The sequence below is a fragment of the Xiphophorus maculatus genome, chromosome 1 (genome assembly GCF_002775205.1).
Source record: "Xiphophorus maculatus strain JP 163 A chromosome 1, X_maculatus-5.0-male, whole genome shotgun sequence".
In the NCBI taxonomy this organism is placed as follows: domain Eukaryota; kingdom Metazoa; phylum Chordata; class Actinopteri; order Cyprinodontiformes; family Poeciliidae; genus Xiphophorus; species Xiphophorus maculatus.
The window spans coordinates 22,999,982-23,016,729 of NC_036443.1; the positions used below are offsets into that span (position 1 = coordinate 22,999,982).

Here is a 16,748-nt window from a genome sequence, read left to right on the forward strand (position 1 = left end):
AGACTCAAATACATCACTATATGACCACTAAGCAGCGCATCTACGTCCATTAGCCCCATCTTGTCCTTTAAACAGCACAAAATGTTACGTTTTCAGACTGATCCAAGTTTATTTTCGCTATCAAATTTAATCATTTCAAGCATGGAAATAAACCCTTTACTACATCGCCATCGCCTACAAATGAAACAGTACTAAATGAATTTTGATCAGCATATTTCTGCTCAGAAAGCGGGTTTGTTTTATATGTGAGGTCTAATTTGTGCAATCCAGCAATTATTCTAAACAGAAAACAGCAAATGCATAATTTTACAATCTGGTCTGAAAACAGGACATCAGGTAGAGTAAACCAGCATTAGACGAGTCAACAAAGCGTACAACATTAATTCAAGGTGAGGCGAGATGAACCATCTTCCCCCATGGCGTAAGCAAACAACGGTACATCATGTAATATGACGCATGAATAATTACAAACTGCAAAAGGCAAACAGAATCGCCTCCGAATTCTGTTGTACTCCGTCGGGTTTTGCTGCATTAGAAGCAGCGGTGAAACGTTATCCAACATGATGGAGAGTGATGCAGATTTCTCCATCTCGCCCTTCGCTGAAAGGATGCTCTGCTTCTTATCCCTATGATGCACGGACGTGGCGGCCAGTAAACACTTACCAGAGATGCTGCTTCTGGTCCTGCCCAGTAGTGTCTGCTGCGAATCAGAGCGTATTTTCCCCTTGCAGTAGAACAGAAGGTGACCCTGCGTTCTCTCTGCAAGACTCTGCATCCACGAGATCACGATGCACGCAGCAAGGGGGAGCTCCACGGCACAGGCGCGCGCTGGGGGGATGGCCCAGCTTTTACTCTCAATGGACAGCAGAAATAGACTGCGTGGGGGGACGAGTGTGCCAAGTGATTTCTAAAATCTCCTTTTAGCATATAAACGTATGGGAAGTAATACAAAATATAATTATTAAGCAATTGTTCATTTTGTGATTTTTTTCCCCCTTTGCTATTTCTTTATTGTTATCGATGAATACTCTGTTACTTAACTGGAACGACACATTATTATTTATGATATAAAATAATTCGGAAGGAATGGACGAGGAGAGCGTTAAATGTGACTTCCACTTTCCAGCCAATGGAATGATCACGTTGAGAGGAGGTGTCCCCCTCCCCTTTGCAGTGTAGGCCCCGCCCACATCTCACTATGCCCGAAAGGAGGAGGGAAGGAGGGAAAGGAGTGTTTTTGTTCTGCGGATGGCTACTGACTCATCCACTCAAGAACAAAAGAACGTTTTGCTCAACTGTTGAGTGTTTAATTTGCTCATTTACAGTGCCTCACAAACGTGATGGTGCTTCTTGAACGTTTTCAATTTTTTGCCTTACTATAGTCACAGAAGTCCTTGTGTTTTATTAGGATTTTATGTGATGGATAAACACAGTTTAGCGGATGACGATAGGGGTGTTCCCAATTATTTGACAAATAAGTCAATATTGAGTATCTGAGTCAATATTTTGTGGTTCCACCTTCCACTGCAAACATTATTTTTGCCAGCTTGCAAATCTACAAACTGAGACTTTTGCTCATACTTCTTTTCAGCAGTCAGATTGGATGAAGCATCTGTCAAGTGAAAGTTAGTCTTTAAGTCATCCATTAAGACCACTTTATCTATTAGATCAGATTTATTCATTTATGTTAGCTTAACATCATTGTTCTGCTGAAGATAAACTCTTGCCGTAGTTTGAAGTGTTTCACAGCATCTAATGTGTTATCTTCAACAATTGTCATATATTTAGCTTCATCCATTTTTTTTGTCAGTTCTGGCCAAATTCTTTGGTTGCAGGGGAGATGGTGCCTACCTCCAGCCATCATTGAGTGGGAGGCAGGGTATATCATGAACAGGTCGCCAATTCATCACAGGCCAACATAGAGACACAGGACAAATAATCATGCCCACACATTCACACCAAAAGGTAGTGTAGAAAGACCAGTTAGTCTGATGGTCATATGTTTGGACTGTAGGAGGAAGCCATGACTCACAAATATTCAGGGAGAACATGCAAATACCATGCAGAAAGATCTTCTTGCTGTAAGACGATGGTGCTCCACTCTTCCAAAAAGACCAAATCTGTGGAGTTTGACTATAACAGGTAAACCCCTAATTGGATATTCTAATTAGTTAGTTTTATATATCTAAAAAATTATATTATACAATGTTAGGCAACCTTCACACTTAGATATACTGATTCTCTTTTACATGCTTCATTGTTATTTCTGAGGTGCAGCTTCCACTGAAATAAGGCATCCTGTCAAAGCCGTTCAGCATCAAACAGGATGAAGAGAGGGGGGTGTTTTCTTCTGCAGATTGGAGGCCATAGCAGACCTTAAACTAGATCAGTCAGATGATGTCTCTTTTTCTTATGCAAATTGGCTCAAGTGCAAATAAACTGCCACCAGTAAAAATTGTTTATTTTATCGCTTGGTTCTGAAAAACTAAGTTTACATGGTTTATCACACATTCACATACAATAAACACAATCTCAGGTGAATGACAAAATGTAGGCAATATTACATATCTCTATTGTGTGAAAAACCCACTATTAACATATGGGTTACAGGTCATTCAGACGAGAAATCGATACACAAATTTAACCTTTTTACTACTAACATAGTTTCAACATACAGTATTTCCTAAAACACATATTTAATAATTTCCTCAGGTTTAGTGACATCTAGCGGCCAATTACAAACAGTGCAACAAACAAAAACTCGGAGGATTATCAAGTGGAGAACTATCAAGACTTCTTCAAATGATTACAGAAAGTCTAACGTCTTGAATGCATCAAATAAAGAAATTAGATGTTTTTGTCCTTTCACTCCATCTTCTTCTTAAACTTCTTTATAAGCTGTAAAATTTCTTGTTCAAAGCTAAAAGACAAAAAATAGTTTTGATATTAAATACTGTGTATTGGACAGTATTCTTGTATTTTCTGATGGTTGAACTGGCAAAGAGACTTTTTAACAGTAGTGGAAACACAAGCGTGATTTGCACAGATTCCATCTCGCAAGATTTTGTTGAGAAAGTGGACAATTAGGACACAGTTGAGGAAATAATGTGCTGACACTGTAAAAGATCTCTTTAGTATCTCAGACGTGTATCTGTTTGGTTCAGACTTTTCTAACAAGAGTCATAGCAGCATAATTTGCTCTCTCTTCTATTTTATTCTTTGAAAGTAGATCTGCCAAAAAAGCAACCAACAATGCAGTTCAATTTGAAATGACAAGATGTTTGTTTGACTTTTCATTTTTTAGATTCATGTTGACAAGCAGCCATGATAGTTGTGCCTTTATAAAGCTGTTGAAACAATCTTGGTATCTCTCTTCATCAGAACTAGCAACTGAAAGCCCAAACAAGGTATTTTATCTGTATGACTTTAAACTTGTCAACACAACCTTTTTGTGAAAACATTTTGACAGTCATTAGAAAGAAAAACCCCAGAAAGATCTGGGGAGAAAATCTCTTGGAGGCTGCAAAAGACTTAAGATTGGGGGAAAATCACATTCTACAGGACACCAAAACAGTCAGAGCTAAAATGGAGTTTTAACTGTGCAAAATACATTTGTCTTTGTTCATACACTTCGTGCACTCGGAGTCTCATAAAGTAGTAGGATTAATATATTAGACCTAAGTCCGATTGAAAACTTAGATTGCACTCATCCAATCTGACTGTGCTTGAAATATTTTGTGGAAAAGAACGGGCAAAGATTTCAGTCTCTAGATGGGGGGTGGATACGAATTTGCATATATCATATATAATTTTCTCACACATCATAAATATGCAATACTTTGTAGTGGTCCATGACGGAGAATCCAAATACATCGAATTAAAATCACTTTTACTTTTCGTTGCTTCGCGTGAGATCAGTCTTTTATTCTGAAGGGTTCAAACCGGAAGCTCGTACACTGTTGTCACTGGTAGTGAAAGGTCGTCTGTCTGAAGCTAGTGAACGTCAAGTCTTAAAGGAAAGAAGGCTTTTTATTCTGCAGAGTGAGTAAGAATTGACCTAAAATGAGTATAACATGTTATGGCAGGCCGTGTGTTTAGTCTTACTGACCGAGTAAGTTATATTTATCGCAGTTTAATCACCTTTTTTGCGCAATGCTGCAGGAAACTCACCATCAAGTTACAACAGCTAAACAAAAATTATTTGTAGCGTTGAAGACACTTTTGTTACAGCAGTCAGGTGAGGCGTAAAGGTAACATTTTACTTATAGGTAAGGATTGCATTGATTTAGATGGCGTGCCTTTTTTTAAACAAGTGCTAATCGTGGCAAATCGGTAAAATACGGCTTGCTAACATTGGCCCGTTTAAATCTTTAGTCATTTAATCATTAGTTTCTGCAGCATGACTGGTTCTCTTACTCCTAAATCTTCCTCTTTCTATTTATTTGACACTTTCCTTGACAGACAGATAGCTGTGTACAGACCATTTCCATTATGTGCTTCCTTAGATTGCTCGCTGATTAGGGAGGGCAGTGATACCATGTGGAAGTCACATGAACGACGAGGATGAGGCATAAACAAGGGGGCAGCCTGACGACAGAGCCGCTGCAACACAGTGTCAGCCAACAGGAGGAGGAGGGGGCACTGGTGCCTGTACAAAGATCCCACACACAAGCAGGCCCCCTGTGGCCCTTTCCCCCTTGAACGTTAATTAGGATGAACAGCACTACCACTCAGCCCCCTGCCCACAAAGATGGGGGTGTGGCGGTGAGCTACGTGCTGGTGCCATTCCTTCTTATAACTATTGCTGGAATTGCTACAGTTTTGGTAAGTAGCTCATCAGAATGTGTGACATTAGAGACTTAGAAAGATGCAGCTCTCATGCACTTTTTATTTTGTTTGTTCTAGATTTTATGTCTGCGTAGGAAAAGGAGGTGAGAACAAACTCAGGGTATTGATTAGCTGGCACTGCCTCTTACTTCCTCAGTGTGACCCATTGATTTCTTGATGCACTTTATCTTCTGCCTTAGGATCGACAGACTTCGGCATCAGCTGTTACCTGTTTACACGTATGACCCTGCAGAGGAGCTTCATGAAGTTGAACAGGAGCTTTTGTGGAGAGAAGAGGACACAAGGGTAGGAGACGCAAACTCTCAGCGACAGTGTCCTTTGTAAATTAAAGGAAAGGTGTATACTATTATATTGGATGAGGAACATCTTTAGTTGGATTCCTGTAAATCCAGAGTGAAAATATATTTCTCAGTAAAACCACAATTTTCACTCTATTTGTGGAGTATGTCTTTAACAGTGTAAAAACATACCCACTGTTATCTTTAGTTGCAGCATTTAGCTTTAGACTTCCGTAGTTCCTCAAATTGCATCTTCCCCTTTTACAAATTTAAATCTAAATGCAACAAACAATGCAATAATAGCAGGCAGTATTGTTTCATCACAGCTTTTCTTTCAGGTTCAAACTAAAATCTCTTTATCCCTGCCCACATTAGTGACCTTTGACTTGTTTTGGAGTCAATTCAGTTCATCATTCGTGGACATGTTGTTTTTACAGCATCTTATAAAAGAATAGTAAACATATAAAATTTACTTTTAGCAGTTTCCAGTTTGAGGACAAGTATAGAAAATCTTTGGATTTCCCGAATTCAAGTTGTGTTTTATTTATAGGACCATAAATTTGATTCAGAGTATCTTTGTGTAATCTAAATAAGGTAACAGTTGGCCTTGAGTTTAAAGTTTTAGCCTTAAGTATCTAATATTATTTAGATGCTGATAGCAGGGGTTGTACTTCAATTGATGGAAAATAGTTTTATTTGCACTATTTTGTTTTTACTTGGTCCTTGAAACATACAGATAGAATATAAACCGTGTACAAAAAGTTAATACAAATTTTTATCAAGTATGAGACATAACAAAACATCAGATTTCATCTTCTCTTTGCTTGTCAAATGTTTGAAGATGTTAAAAACATTAACTTGAGGCAGAGAATCAAATAAATAAAATATGTGTGCAAAATACCATTCCTATATATTTTAATAACTAGATAGAAGTTATACTAATTAGCAAAATTTTAAGTATTTCATAATAGGTTCTGACATTTGTATTCAGATCTAAGTCTGTTTAATATTTGGTGCACCAAATGTTATAAATGTATAGATTCTTAGGATTTATGTAGCTTCTGGAACTATGTACTGTATCTGTCCTATGTGTAAGTGCATGATATTTTCTAAATAATTTTACATGTACTTCTTTCAATTCTGTATTATACTTTTAGATTTCATATTTGCTATTCTGTGATAATCCACTACTTTTTTGTGATATACAGTCAAGTTGGAACTCTACATGGACTTATGTAGCTAAAGCTGATCTATAATAGACTACAAAATTGAGTTGATTTTCAAAATGTTCTAAAACATTTTTTAGAAACGCAAAAATGGTAATTGATTTATACAGCATTACTTTTCCTCATGTAAATTTTACTCATCTCATAGCCTTAAGTCAACAGATTCAAGAAAAAATGGTATTATCAGCTTCACTGCTACCACTGCTGCACAGTGTTGAGTTGAGCACTAGGTGGTGATAGAGAGTTACTCTTTATGACATTGCGATATTGCATCGCTTTCAGTTTCTCGTGTAAGACATCAAGTGCTGAGACAAAACTGTTCAGTATTTACATCTTATGTTATAGAGGCTGTTTATTCTCCTAAATTTGTTGATGTCCAGTATGTTTTTAACAAAAGTCAAAATCTGCAACATGGATTGTTCCGTTTTGGTCAAAAACTTCATCGAGGTCGGAAACTGGAAACCTGTGACTCAGTTAATCTGTTCTGCTGTGTTTCATGTGCACAGATTGTGCAAGGCTGGGCAAGAAGCTATCAACAGCAGCAACCTCTTCTGTCCAAAGATGTGACAGCTTGATGACAGCTCAGCCTGGCGCAGGATGCTGAGGAGCGAGAAGACAACCTTCAGACTCAAAGATTGGCCCTTCTTTTAACTCATCTGTCACATTGCTCTATTTTGCTCCTGTTGTCTTTATCTCAGATTACATCGGCGATTTAAGAGCCAAAGAAATTAAGTACTTGTTACTTATTTATTGGAAATTATTTATTCAAATACATTTTTACTGTCATACTCTGTGGCACCAAATTCTGGGAAAGCAGAAGACAAAACCTCTTGTGCATTTGGTGTTTTGTTTACATTCTTAATGCTGTTGTGGGCAGCTTGTGGCAAGCAGCCTTGTTCCTGTGGGTTGCAGTAGGCATCTGTACCGCTCGCATAACTTGCTGCCTGCATTCACTGTGGTAGGGCTGCGAATGTTATGTACTAGTTAAACATCAGCGCTCAGATCTGGCGTGTGCAGAGGTTGTTTGCAGAGCAATAGCGGCTTCTTTGATGAAACGCTTTTACGATTACAAACGCTAAAGCCCCATGTTGATCAGGTGAAATTTGTTAAAGAAAGCTTGTTTTTAATTTCTGTTTCCTTTCTAGTCAAAGGCTTGAAACATCCTCCTTTCGTTTTGTTGCTTTGAACCGCTGCCTTGGAAAGCTTTATTTTATTTTGTCCTGCTTTGCCAAATCCTGTGACTCTTAACAATGGCATGAGATGCAAAAATCAGGAGCAAATAACACCAACTTCCTCCCGGCTCTTAAATGAGTTGTGACTGGATCTGAAAATATGTCCTGTCTTCGAGGCATGGCACCAGAAAATTTACGTCTGGCTGAAAAATCTGCTTAGATGAATTCCATACGTCTGACTGTTTCCAGCACTCAGGAAACCTTTTACACATTATAAACTTTTGCCTTTCATTTGTTGAATGTAAACGTAACTGTGTGTTTTTATGGAAGGCTTCACAGTTCTGGTATTTGGAGCCTTTACATACATTTTTCATGCTTGTCAGGTTTCTCTTTTTAATCATATAGAAACCTTAAATGCACCACTCAAAGATCTTCATATATCTTATCTGGAATGACTTGCGTTTAAGAATCCAACTTTAGGTGACACTTTTGACTATGTACTATTGCTGTGATGTTGGAATTCTTTTCTTCTCCTTGAATGCAGTTCTAGACAATTATTGAAAATGTCAGTAATTCTAATAAAGTGAAACTGATATTACAAGTTAGTATATCTTAAGCTTATTTTTAGAATTATATTAGCTGTGGAAAACCCAATTTAGTGTCTCATAAAATGTTACATGGGTGTAGGTCATGCGATCAGATTAGATCATTATGAAGCAGATTGTGAGAATGCATAGCTCATACACATTTGTTCAGGTATGCAACTTGTGTTGCAGGGATAAAACGATTACTGATTTTAATGGCCATGGTAACAGTGAATGTTACTGAAAAACAGCACTACAGCCACATGCAGTTACAGTACCTTTAAAACAAATTAGTCTGTTACAATTCTTAGCTCAAGACGGTAAACGGAAGACAAGGGTTAGACCTTTAGACAAACTGCAAAAGGCTCTTTTGAAGAGGACTGTTAAACAGGCTGAGTGCACTGTAATCAAAACAATATGGAAAGTTACGTGGAAGGAAAAACTGGAGTTTTCCTTATGTGCAAACCATATTCCTTAAACAACGCTACCTATACCACCAAGCAGATTGTGAAATTAAGAAATTAACAAAGAAATTAAGTACTTGTTACTTATTTATTGTAACAAATAAATAAGTACCACCAAGCAGATTGTGCTTGGTGGCATCTGTACAATTTCAAATTCTAAATAATTTGATACGATTTAAAATTATTGGGATCCACCTGTACTTTTGCTTAGACTATGCTGTCGCTTCTTAAAATATTGTAATACAACTTTTTTTTTTTTTTAAACAAGAGTTCAAATTAGGGGGCATTAGTACAATAAACATGACAAAAATGACAAAGAAAGTTCTCTTTATTGTCCATTTCTGATACAAATTGTAGGGCACCATAGAAATATAGACATTGTACATTTATATAGGTGTACATTAAAAAGCATGATCCCATCCTATTGAGTTTACAGTATATAAATCAACAAATGCATGATTTAAAGAGAAATGTCTAGATGCAGTTGTGTAGTTGGAAGGGGACAAAGACAAGAGACTGTACGACTTTAATGAAAACAATAAGAGCAGCTCTGTGCGTTAATGCAGAATGCACAGCGCCTGACTGAACAGTGAAGAGTGCCTACTCTACACAAACTCGCATTTGTCCATGAAAATCCAACATTTCAGTGCAGAAGAAAAAAAAAAAAAAAAAAAAAGATAAAAACACACCTGCTAGTCTACCACAGTCAGCGAACACAATTGTTGAGCTGACAGGTCTCCCTGACTTGCTTCACACATTTTAAAACCTGTCTGCAAAGTCTGGCGCACAATTACATTTTACACCTAGTCAACATGATCAAAAAGATGAAAAAAGAAAAACTTAACTCTTGTCAGAGGTTACATTAAAAATAGAAAAACCAGTTGAATGCAATCATAAGGTGAAGTAAGCTGTTAAATTGAGGTATGAGAATCCAGGCTTTGTTTTGCCTGTTTGCAGTTTTCCGGGGATTTGTAACTGAGGTTGTAGCAGCTTAGGTGTGTGTGTGTGTTGGGGGGGGAAACCCAGTTAAGTGTACTATGGATACAGGTTCCCTGACAATGAAAAAAAAAAAAAAAATGTAGTAGACACAAACGACACACATCTTCAGAAGATTAAGGAAAGTAGGGTTACCGTTACGTTACTAAGTGAGGAAGAAGCTAGATTAAGCAGTGATGGCTAAATGGAATGAGAAATAAAAAATGTACAGCCCTGTTGGATAGTAGTGCCACCAACTATCCACTATTACAATCATACTCCTTGTTTGACCAATTGCAGTGACCGAGTGAGCGCATGAGGGAAAGAGAGGGAAAAAAAAAGTAACCGCATTTGTAAAAGCTCCCTGAAGAAACGACAGATTACTTTTCAGCCTAAAACTCTTTCTAAAAATATACCAAATAGAATTGTTATAAAACACAAAAAGCAGCACACTCATGGTTTCTCTTAAATGGTATATAACCCAGAGGAACAAACTGCAAGTCTGATCAGAGTATTTTGATGAAGGAAAAAAAAACAAAACCCATCAAACTTACTTTACATCTCCCCACTACATGCAAAAAGGACTGAGAATGTTTTAAGCTCCTCTAAAATCTACACTGCTCTACAGGAAAAAGCGGTCAGGTGGAAGATGCCCAGTTCTGTCCAGAGTTTGAAAAAAATTAAAATAAAATCATGAATGAACTCGACACGAAACGGACACCTCTACCATCAGTAACCTATGCTCATCCTAAATGCTGAAGCTCATCTCCATCTAGAATACAATGCAAAGGATAGGTTAATCACTTTACTCACATGTAACAAAACTAAACAGCAAATGGGTAAAAATTTACCTTTGTCCAATACAAAAACAAGAAAGTCTATATGTTCTACTATCGCAGATGCAATAAATGACACTAAGCAGAGGAAATATGTCCTAACGGTCTTTAGGGGAGACTAACAAACACCCAGGCTCTTCAGAGCACACCTTGTCCAGTATAAAAGACTTGTGATAACATGACATGTAGAAGGGCTGTTACCTGTCATGTAATGCTTAGATCTATGCTTGATCAAGTCCATTTTGTTTAAATCCAGTGCTGCTGCATGATATATGTACTGTGTTAACCCCACCCTTTGACAAAGGGGAGGGCTTTGTCGTGAACAGTGGTCAAGTGGTGGCACTGGTGTTGATACAGCCCAGTTTCTGGATAACAGTAAGTCAGTATGTAGAGTGAGGTAGCATGTATTGAATTACTGGTCATCTTCCTCCTCCTCTTCCTCAGATGATTCTTGGGATGCCTTTTCCTCCTTCTCCTGTGACAGAAAAAGTAAAGTCAGACTTTCTGCATACGCCCACAACATACAGAGACAAAAGACGATGTTTCTGAAGCGGTGTAAATCGCTGCCTGTGATTCATGCCTTGATGCGACTGTTTTTTGTCAAGTGCCAACTTGGTTAAAAGAAATTAAATAAGTGTTCTTTGACAAACCACTGTGGCATGAAAAAGCACCCCAGGGAAGGGTGAAGCATCTGTAGTGAAAAGTGATTCATCACCAGTGAGTCATAATGAATCATCCTGTTTTTTTTTCTTCCACTCATTTACTCCAAGTTGTTCATTCATAAAATAATAAAAGAAACAAAAAAACTAAAAACAGGGGTGGGCCATGTTAAGGAGGGGACTTTTGGGTCACTCCTCACTATGACTAATGCAATCCCGATGCCTCCTGGAGTTCAAACAAGTGATGCACATCACAATGTTACTACGAAACCTCAAATTCTTGCCTAAGGCCACAGATACTATGAAAAAGAAATCTCTACATGTTAGCACAATCAGGTGGAGACTTGCAATAAAGAAATGGCCGGTCTGTATGAATGAATCTCCACTTCACTTGGGTTCTTAAAAAGGAACGTCACTCACCAGACAGTCATACCAATCACTCACTCTGGGACAGAAATGGTGTAGGGTACCGCTCATGTTAATGTTGATTCTAGCTGGTCAATTTCAACCGCTGCCAATTTGTACCTACTTTCCTACTTTTGTTTTATACATGTGAAACCATTTCATACCCATATGTTTGTTCTTGATTGTAGTTAAATTTTGTGTCAAAAATACTAAAGTTTAAATTTGTTTAGTCCAATCTTAAAGGGGCAGTATTATCACAATAACTGTTACCTTCAGTCATTATAAAAATGCTGTTTATATCAAATATGACTTAAAGACATTTTACCTTGAAATTGGGCCTGTCTCTTTAAGAAACTTCTGCTCTTTCCAACAATCCATCTTCAGGAAGTCATCACAACAGCGCTGCTCTATCAACCTTTTAAAGTATTTAACCAGTGTTGTACTGAGAAGTAGCTCCTATAATGCAGATGCTCAGCAGATGCACAGTTCCACCAGCTGATTGCTAATTGCTGCTGGCTAGTTTGAAGGAGTTAAATAGGGTTGTCACAAGGAAAGAATGCTCTGACACAGAAGCTCGAAATCTGCAGCTCTTAGGGAGGAGCTGTGCCATCAAAGGTGGTGCTTGGTTGCCACAGGAGATTAAAGAATTTCTTAAACTTGTATGAAAGAGTCAAGGCAAAAGTCATGTATGTTTTTGATGAGGGACTAACATAACATTAAATAAAGCTCAAATAAAGTTGATTACATAAGTCTGCCCCTTTAAAAAAAATGTTACTTTGAAACATGCATTACTCTCTAGTCTCATTTATTTTGCCTTTAATCCCTGTTCGGGGCAACCAACTAGCAATAACAGATCTGAACCCTTGAGCAAACCAAAATATTTAAACGGGAAGATATTTATTGGAGTCATAAACTCAGATTTGAGCAGCATACTTGCCTCCTTCTTGGGTCGTCCCCTGCGTTTTCCTCCTGCAGGTGAGGCTCCTGCACCTTTCTGTGAAAAAAACCAGAGAAGGCCACCAAGGCTGTTACAAGGTTCTCATCATTAAGTTGTAATCTCAGTGAGTTGTAGAGTTGCAGGCTTGAGTACAAAACAAATTTGTTATAGCACATCCCCTCTAGGTGGCAGTGGAAGCACTACAACTGGACAGATAGAAAGGGGGCATCGGGTTCATTGGCTATTATCTGGAAGGCCGACTGGAACTGCACACAGGGCACTCCAGTTCGCTGGCCACCTGGTCCAAGGCGCAGAGACAGCTGGTGAAACCGAGCAGAGACACAAACCCTCCGTTGCTTCTAAACCTATATCAGTGCACACGCATGTGTGCGTCTCCTGTACTCCCTCCATTCCTCCCTTTCCCATAGATAGCAGCAAGCGAGAGCACACAGGGGAGCTGGAAGGGTTGGGGCGAAGGAAGAGGGGAAAAAAAAATCTGTTGTTGCTATGAGACGACAGGCAGTGAAGAACTAGGGCTGTGTGCCTGCTGGAGGCAGAGGGGGCGCTCAGTGTCAGCCTGGAAACAGTCTTGCGGCCGCTGCACCTGCACCGCACAGTGCATGTGACAAGCTGCAGGAAACTGGAGGACAGGATGCACCGAGTGAGCATCATCACCCCCGCCTCTCCTCCGCCATCTTCCACACAGCTATAGCCCCCCCTACCAACCCAAGGGTAAACCAGCAAACCAAGATTCTTTACAGTGGGAAGCAATCGCCATGCTATTTCTGACACCATTAGGTGGTATCCAAAAAAAGAAAAATGAATCAAAATCAACAGCCTGGCATCCTTTAGACGGATGAGGTTAGCTGCTGCTGCTACAAGCACTCCTTAACCAAAAGGGATCTGGAGTTTCAAACAGGAAGAGCTTAATCTAGAAAAAAAAATTAAAAATAGATACATCAACTGCCATCTGCAACATCTTTCTGTATACTTTCGGTTGCAGCTGAAACTCCCATTCTGAGGAGACTTACTTTGCCCTTGCCACCAGTTGCCTTATTTTTGCTCCCCTTTGGTCGCCCTCGGGGCCTCTTTGGAGTTGGGGACCCACTTGCCTCCTGAAAGCAAACAGGTTGAAGTTTACATACAATAACACACATGAAAATGTAAAAACGTTCACCGTCTTCTCATTTGATGACTTAAAGTTCCTTGGCATAAATGAGCTCAAACAAAGTCAAACACTTCAATGCATTTCATAAAATTGAAACAAAAACAATTTAACACTCTGATGGGCATTTAGGGAAATACCATCACCTTGTACAGTTAGGTGAATTCGGCGTGGCATGACTCATCCTTTCATGCGTACCTTGTGGTTAGAAGCCGTGTCATAGCCGACTTGTCTACTGTTGCATTTCTGGAGTGTTTATCACCACAGCTCTTAGCAACAGAGGAACTCAATAGTAAAACACAGCAAGCTGAGGGACATCTATATGATCCACTCTGCGCTTCGCCTCTGCTATGTCATGCATCACAGTGAGGGAGCGGGGGTGGGCCTGGAGTGTGGAGTAGTGGGGAGAGGGGTTAAAACCAGTTTAAAGGTGTTGGGTTACTGGTTGCTTGCAAACCAGGGAGGAAGTTTATTGTAAATCTCTCCACTGATAAGCAACTGAACAAATGGTCACAAGGCCATCCTGGAGCTGGCCTATCTGCATTCATTTCAGTCTTCACCTCAGGAGGACACGGACATGTATGAACCTTTTACCTGCAATAGTATCTGCAGGAGCATCAGATGCAACAGATGGCAACTGAAGGAGTTATTTTGGTTATCTGCAAATAAGATATGGAAATCTATTTGGAGGTCTTATTACATAATCCATGTTCTGGTGCGAATGAGGTTAGTAGTAGTAGGACAGGCAAACGAGACAGAGTAGATAGGAGTAAAGGGACACTACTTACGTCTGAGGATTTTACCTGCGGCTGCTTACGGGGTCTTCCACGCCCTCTCTTCTCTGCCCCCTCCTTATCTTTCGTTGAGACTGTCCCCTTGTCGCTCATGTTTGCTTAGCTTTTCAACCTATGCAATAAAAAAATATATATATATCACACTGGTTGGCCTTGGTGTAAGACGAGGCGTCGAGTATAAACACAAAACATGTAGAAATGAGGAGTAGTCGAGCCACTAAACTCATTGACCGCAACAACAAACCCAAATGACCGACCTAACCGCGCACTGTTTAACTCAATTAATCCGCGCTTATTTCCAGCTCTATTTTTGTCTCATCGGCGCGCTGCTACACAAGAGGTTTACGGCAAAAACAGATTGCACGATACTGAAAGGACACAACCTGCAAATTACTATTGCATACCCCTATACTAAACCATGCTTAGAGGCCTGTTTTTTCCCTCTTTGCCGTAGCCGCCGTACCCCCACGATCAGGCCTGTGCACACAGAACTATCTCACAGCAGGTCTGCACGCCGTGGCCGCGGAGAGATCCGCCAACACACACAATGGCTGCTGTGTGCTCGTTTGCATTTGCAAGCTAGGAGCCCCGGCTGAATGCTCGCTCGGATTTTTCTAAAATGACACCGAGGATTCAAGCGGAGGAAGCGGCCGCTCAGCGGCTAAAACCCGGAGCCGAAGCAACAAAAGACGGCTTCAAGTTGAGCGCGTGCAGCCTTCTCCCGCCGGAGCTAGGGACTCTTTGTAAAAATAATAATAAAGCACCGCATTGAATCATTTCTAGCTTAGCACATCTCCATTTATGCACCCACCTTTATTTACACGGATTTATCGCCTCCGTCTTAAAACTAAAGCCGAATTGTTTCCCTTTAAGCGCAAGCTGGTTTGTATGCGGCTAACCGGTTAAATAGCCGATCTAGGCTACAGCTTTCATTCGTCAGATAACACACAGCCCGCCCATTTAAACCCCAGCTCATGCAGCTTTAAAACAGACTTAAAATAAAATAGTTGCTTTATATTTTAAATATATATTTTTTTAAATAAAAAAAATCTATATATTATATATTTTTACCAGCAGGACGAGGAGTTTAATCCAACGGCATTCAATAAAACGCACGTGCGGCTTCTCTCTTGCAGATAAAGGAAAAAAGGCGCCGGACAGGAGGAGTTTTTGGACAATTTAAAGAGCCGCCCTCAGGGGGAGCAGGAATACTGGAGGGCGGAGATATGATAAATGGGCCACCAACAGTACGACGAAACCCAACCCCCTTCCACTTTACTGCTCATTGATTCTTACATTTTCCAGGTTTAATCACTTCACACCAAAAACAGAGGTGCAAGAAGTTATAGACTGGAAAACAGGAAATGAAACAGAAACAGAACAGTTATGTTTTATTATTTCCGGAGTGAATGTTATTTAAAATTGCATGCATTTGCCTAGCATTACATTCCACAGTCTCCAACCATGAACTATGACCTCCCCCAATGTAAACAGGAGCTGACTCAGAAAGTGGTCAGCTTCTCTGCTCAGGTGAGAAAATAAAAAAAAAAAAAGTTGCACCAAATGTTGCACACAATTTGGTCCCTTAGAAAAGGGACAAAATGTCCCTTTGCTAAATCCCGTATAATTTCATACCCATTGCAATTGTGCCCCTTCTTAATAACCTGTTGTGTCTTTAAGTAAACTATCTCATACCTTGCTAATTGCAATATTGCCTCAGACTAATCTCTGCACTTTACCAGGTTGTATCCCCATTTCTTTGCCATGTACTGCCATTTCATCCTTTCTAACACCATCAAATCTTAAACAAACCATTTCATTCCCTCACATCTTAAGTTTCCTTTTGACCTACACTACACATAATTTTCACAAAGTGGACCAGTGCACAGTTGTTTATTTGCTCATGACTTGTAGTTTGAGTATTTTCATGATAATTTATTCTAAGCATATCCAGAATATCCTTCATCATCTTTTTTTCATTTCTGTCACCGAAACCCGGGTTTCCTGCTTGTTGATGATGTTTTTGGTCCAACACTATCATGTTTAATTTACGTGTATATGAATAGAATTTTTCAAGTAAACTTGATAGCTGTCTTAATTTTTTTAAGTATGTATTTATTTAAAATCATATATTTGACATGTGAGTACATGCTAAATTATATCATGCAAGTTGAAGCATAGATTATACATAAATAAAAATGAAAGAAATAACATATTGTACAGAAAGGACAACATTTATACAAGCAAATACAGTTATTAAAAACAGCATACTCTGATTCAAAGAAATGCACAACTGAGTATGATCAAGAAATTTAGAAAATGTTTATTTGTGCATGAAAAAACAGACTTTTTACAAGAACTAAAAATATCTAAATAACAACAGTAATGTTATTTGGAAGCACTGC

General features: G+C 39.2%; 3 protein-coding genes across 6 annotated transcripts in view; 1 reads left to right on the plus strand and 2 right to left on the minus strand.

Moving 5' to 3' along the window:
• Positions 1–997, minus strand: part of pacsin1 (protein kinase C and casein kinase substrate in neurons 1) — a 40,594-nt gene extending 39,597 nt beyond the window's left edge. Inside the window, exon 1 of one of the 2 annotated variants that reach the window (XM_005801733.2) lies at positions 664–997. The gene's annotated coding sequence lies outside the window, so the exon portion shown is untranslated. Of the gene's footprint in view, positions 1–468; positions 603–663 lie in introns of those variants that run through there. The other variant, XM_023345285.1, reaches the window with a different exon arrangement.
• A 2,957-nt stretch (positions 998–3,954) lies between these two features.
• Positions 3,955–9,649, plus strand: LOC102228712 (uncharacterized protein C3orf18-like). The gene is made up of 5 exons (XM_005801732.3): positions 3,955–4,041; positions 4,506–4,824; positions 4,906–4,931; positions 5,028–5,133; positions 6,859–9,649. The coding sequence occupies exons 2-5, from the start codon at positions 4,714–4,716 to the stop codon at positions 6,925–6,927; spliced, it is 312 nt and encodes a 103-aa protein (XP_005801789.1). The 5' UTR covers positions 3,955–4,041; positions 4,506–4,713; the 3' UTR covers positions 6,928–9,649.
• On the minus strand, positions 8,883–15,521 carry hmga1 (high mobility group AT-hook 1). 3 transcript variants are annotated; one of them, XM_023334390.1, is made up of 5 exons: positions 15,415–15,521; positions 14,353–14,455; positions 13,416–13,499; positions 12,385–12,441; positions 8,883–10,858 (listed from the first exon to the last, which is right to left on the minus strand). In XM_023334390.1, the coding sequence occupies exons 2-5, from the start codon at positions 14,434–14,436 to the stop codon at positions 10,796–10,798; spliced, it is 288 nt and encodes a 95-aa protein (XP_023190158.1). In that variant the 5' UTR covers positions 14,437–14,455; positions 15,415–15,521; the 3' UTR covers positions 8,883–10,795. The 3 variants fall into 3 exon arrangements, with proteins under 3 accessions (XP_023190158.1, XP_023190149.1, XP_005801837.1); XM_023334381.1 differs by having other exon boundaries at positions 14,338–14,455; XM_005801780.3 differs by lacking the exon at positions 15,415–15,521 and adding an exon at positions 15,155–15,261 and having other exon boundaries at positions 14,338–14,455.
• Positions 15,522–16,748: the final 1,227 nt, after the last annotated feature.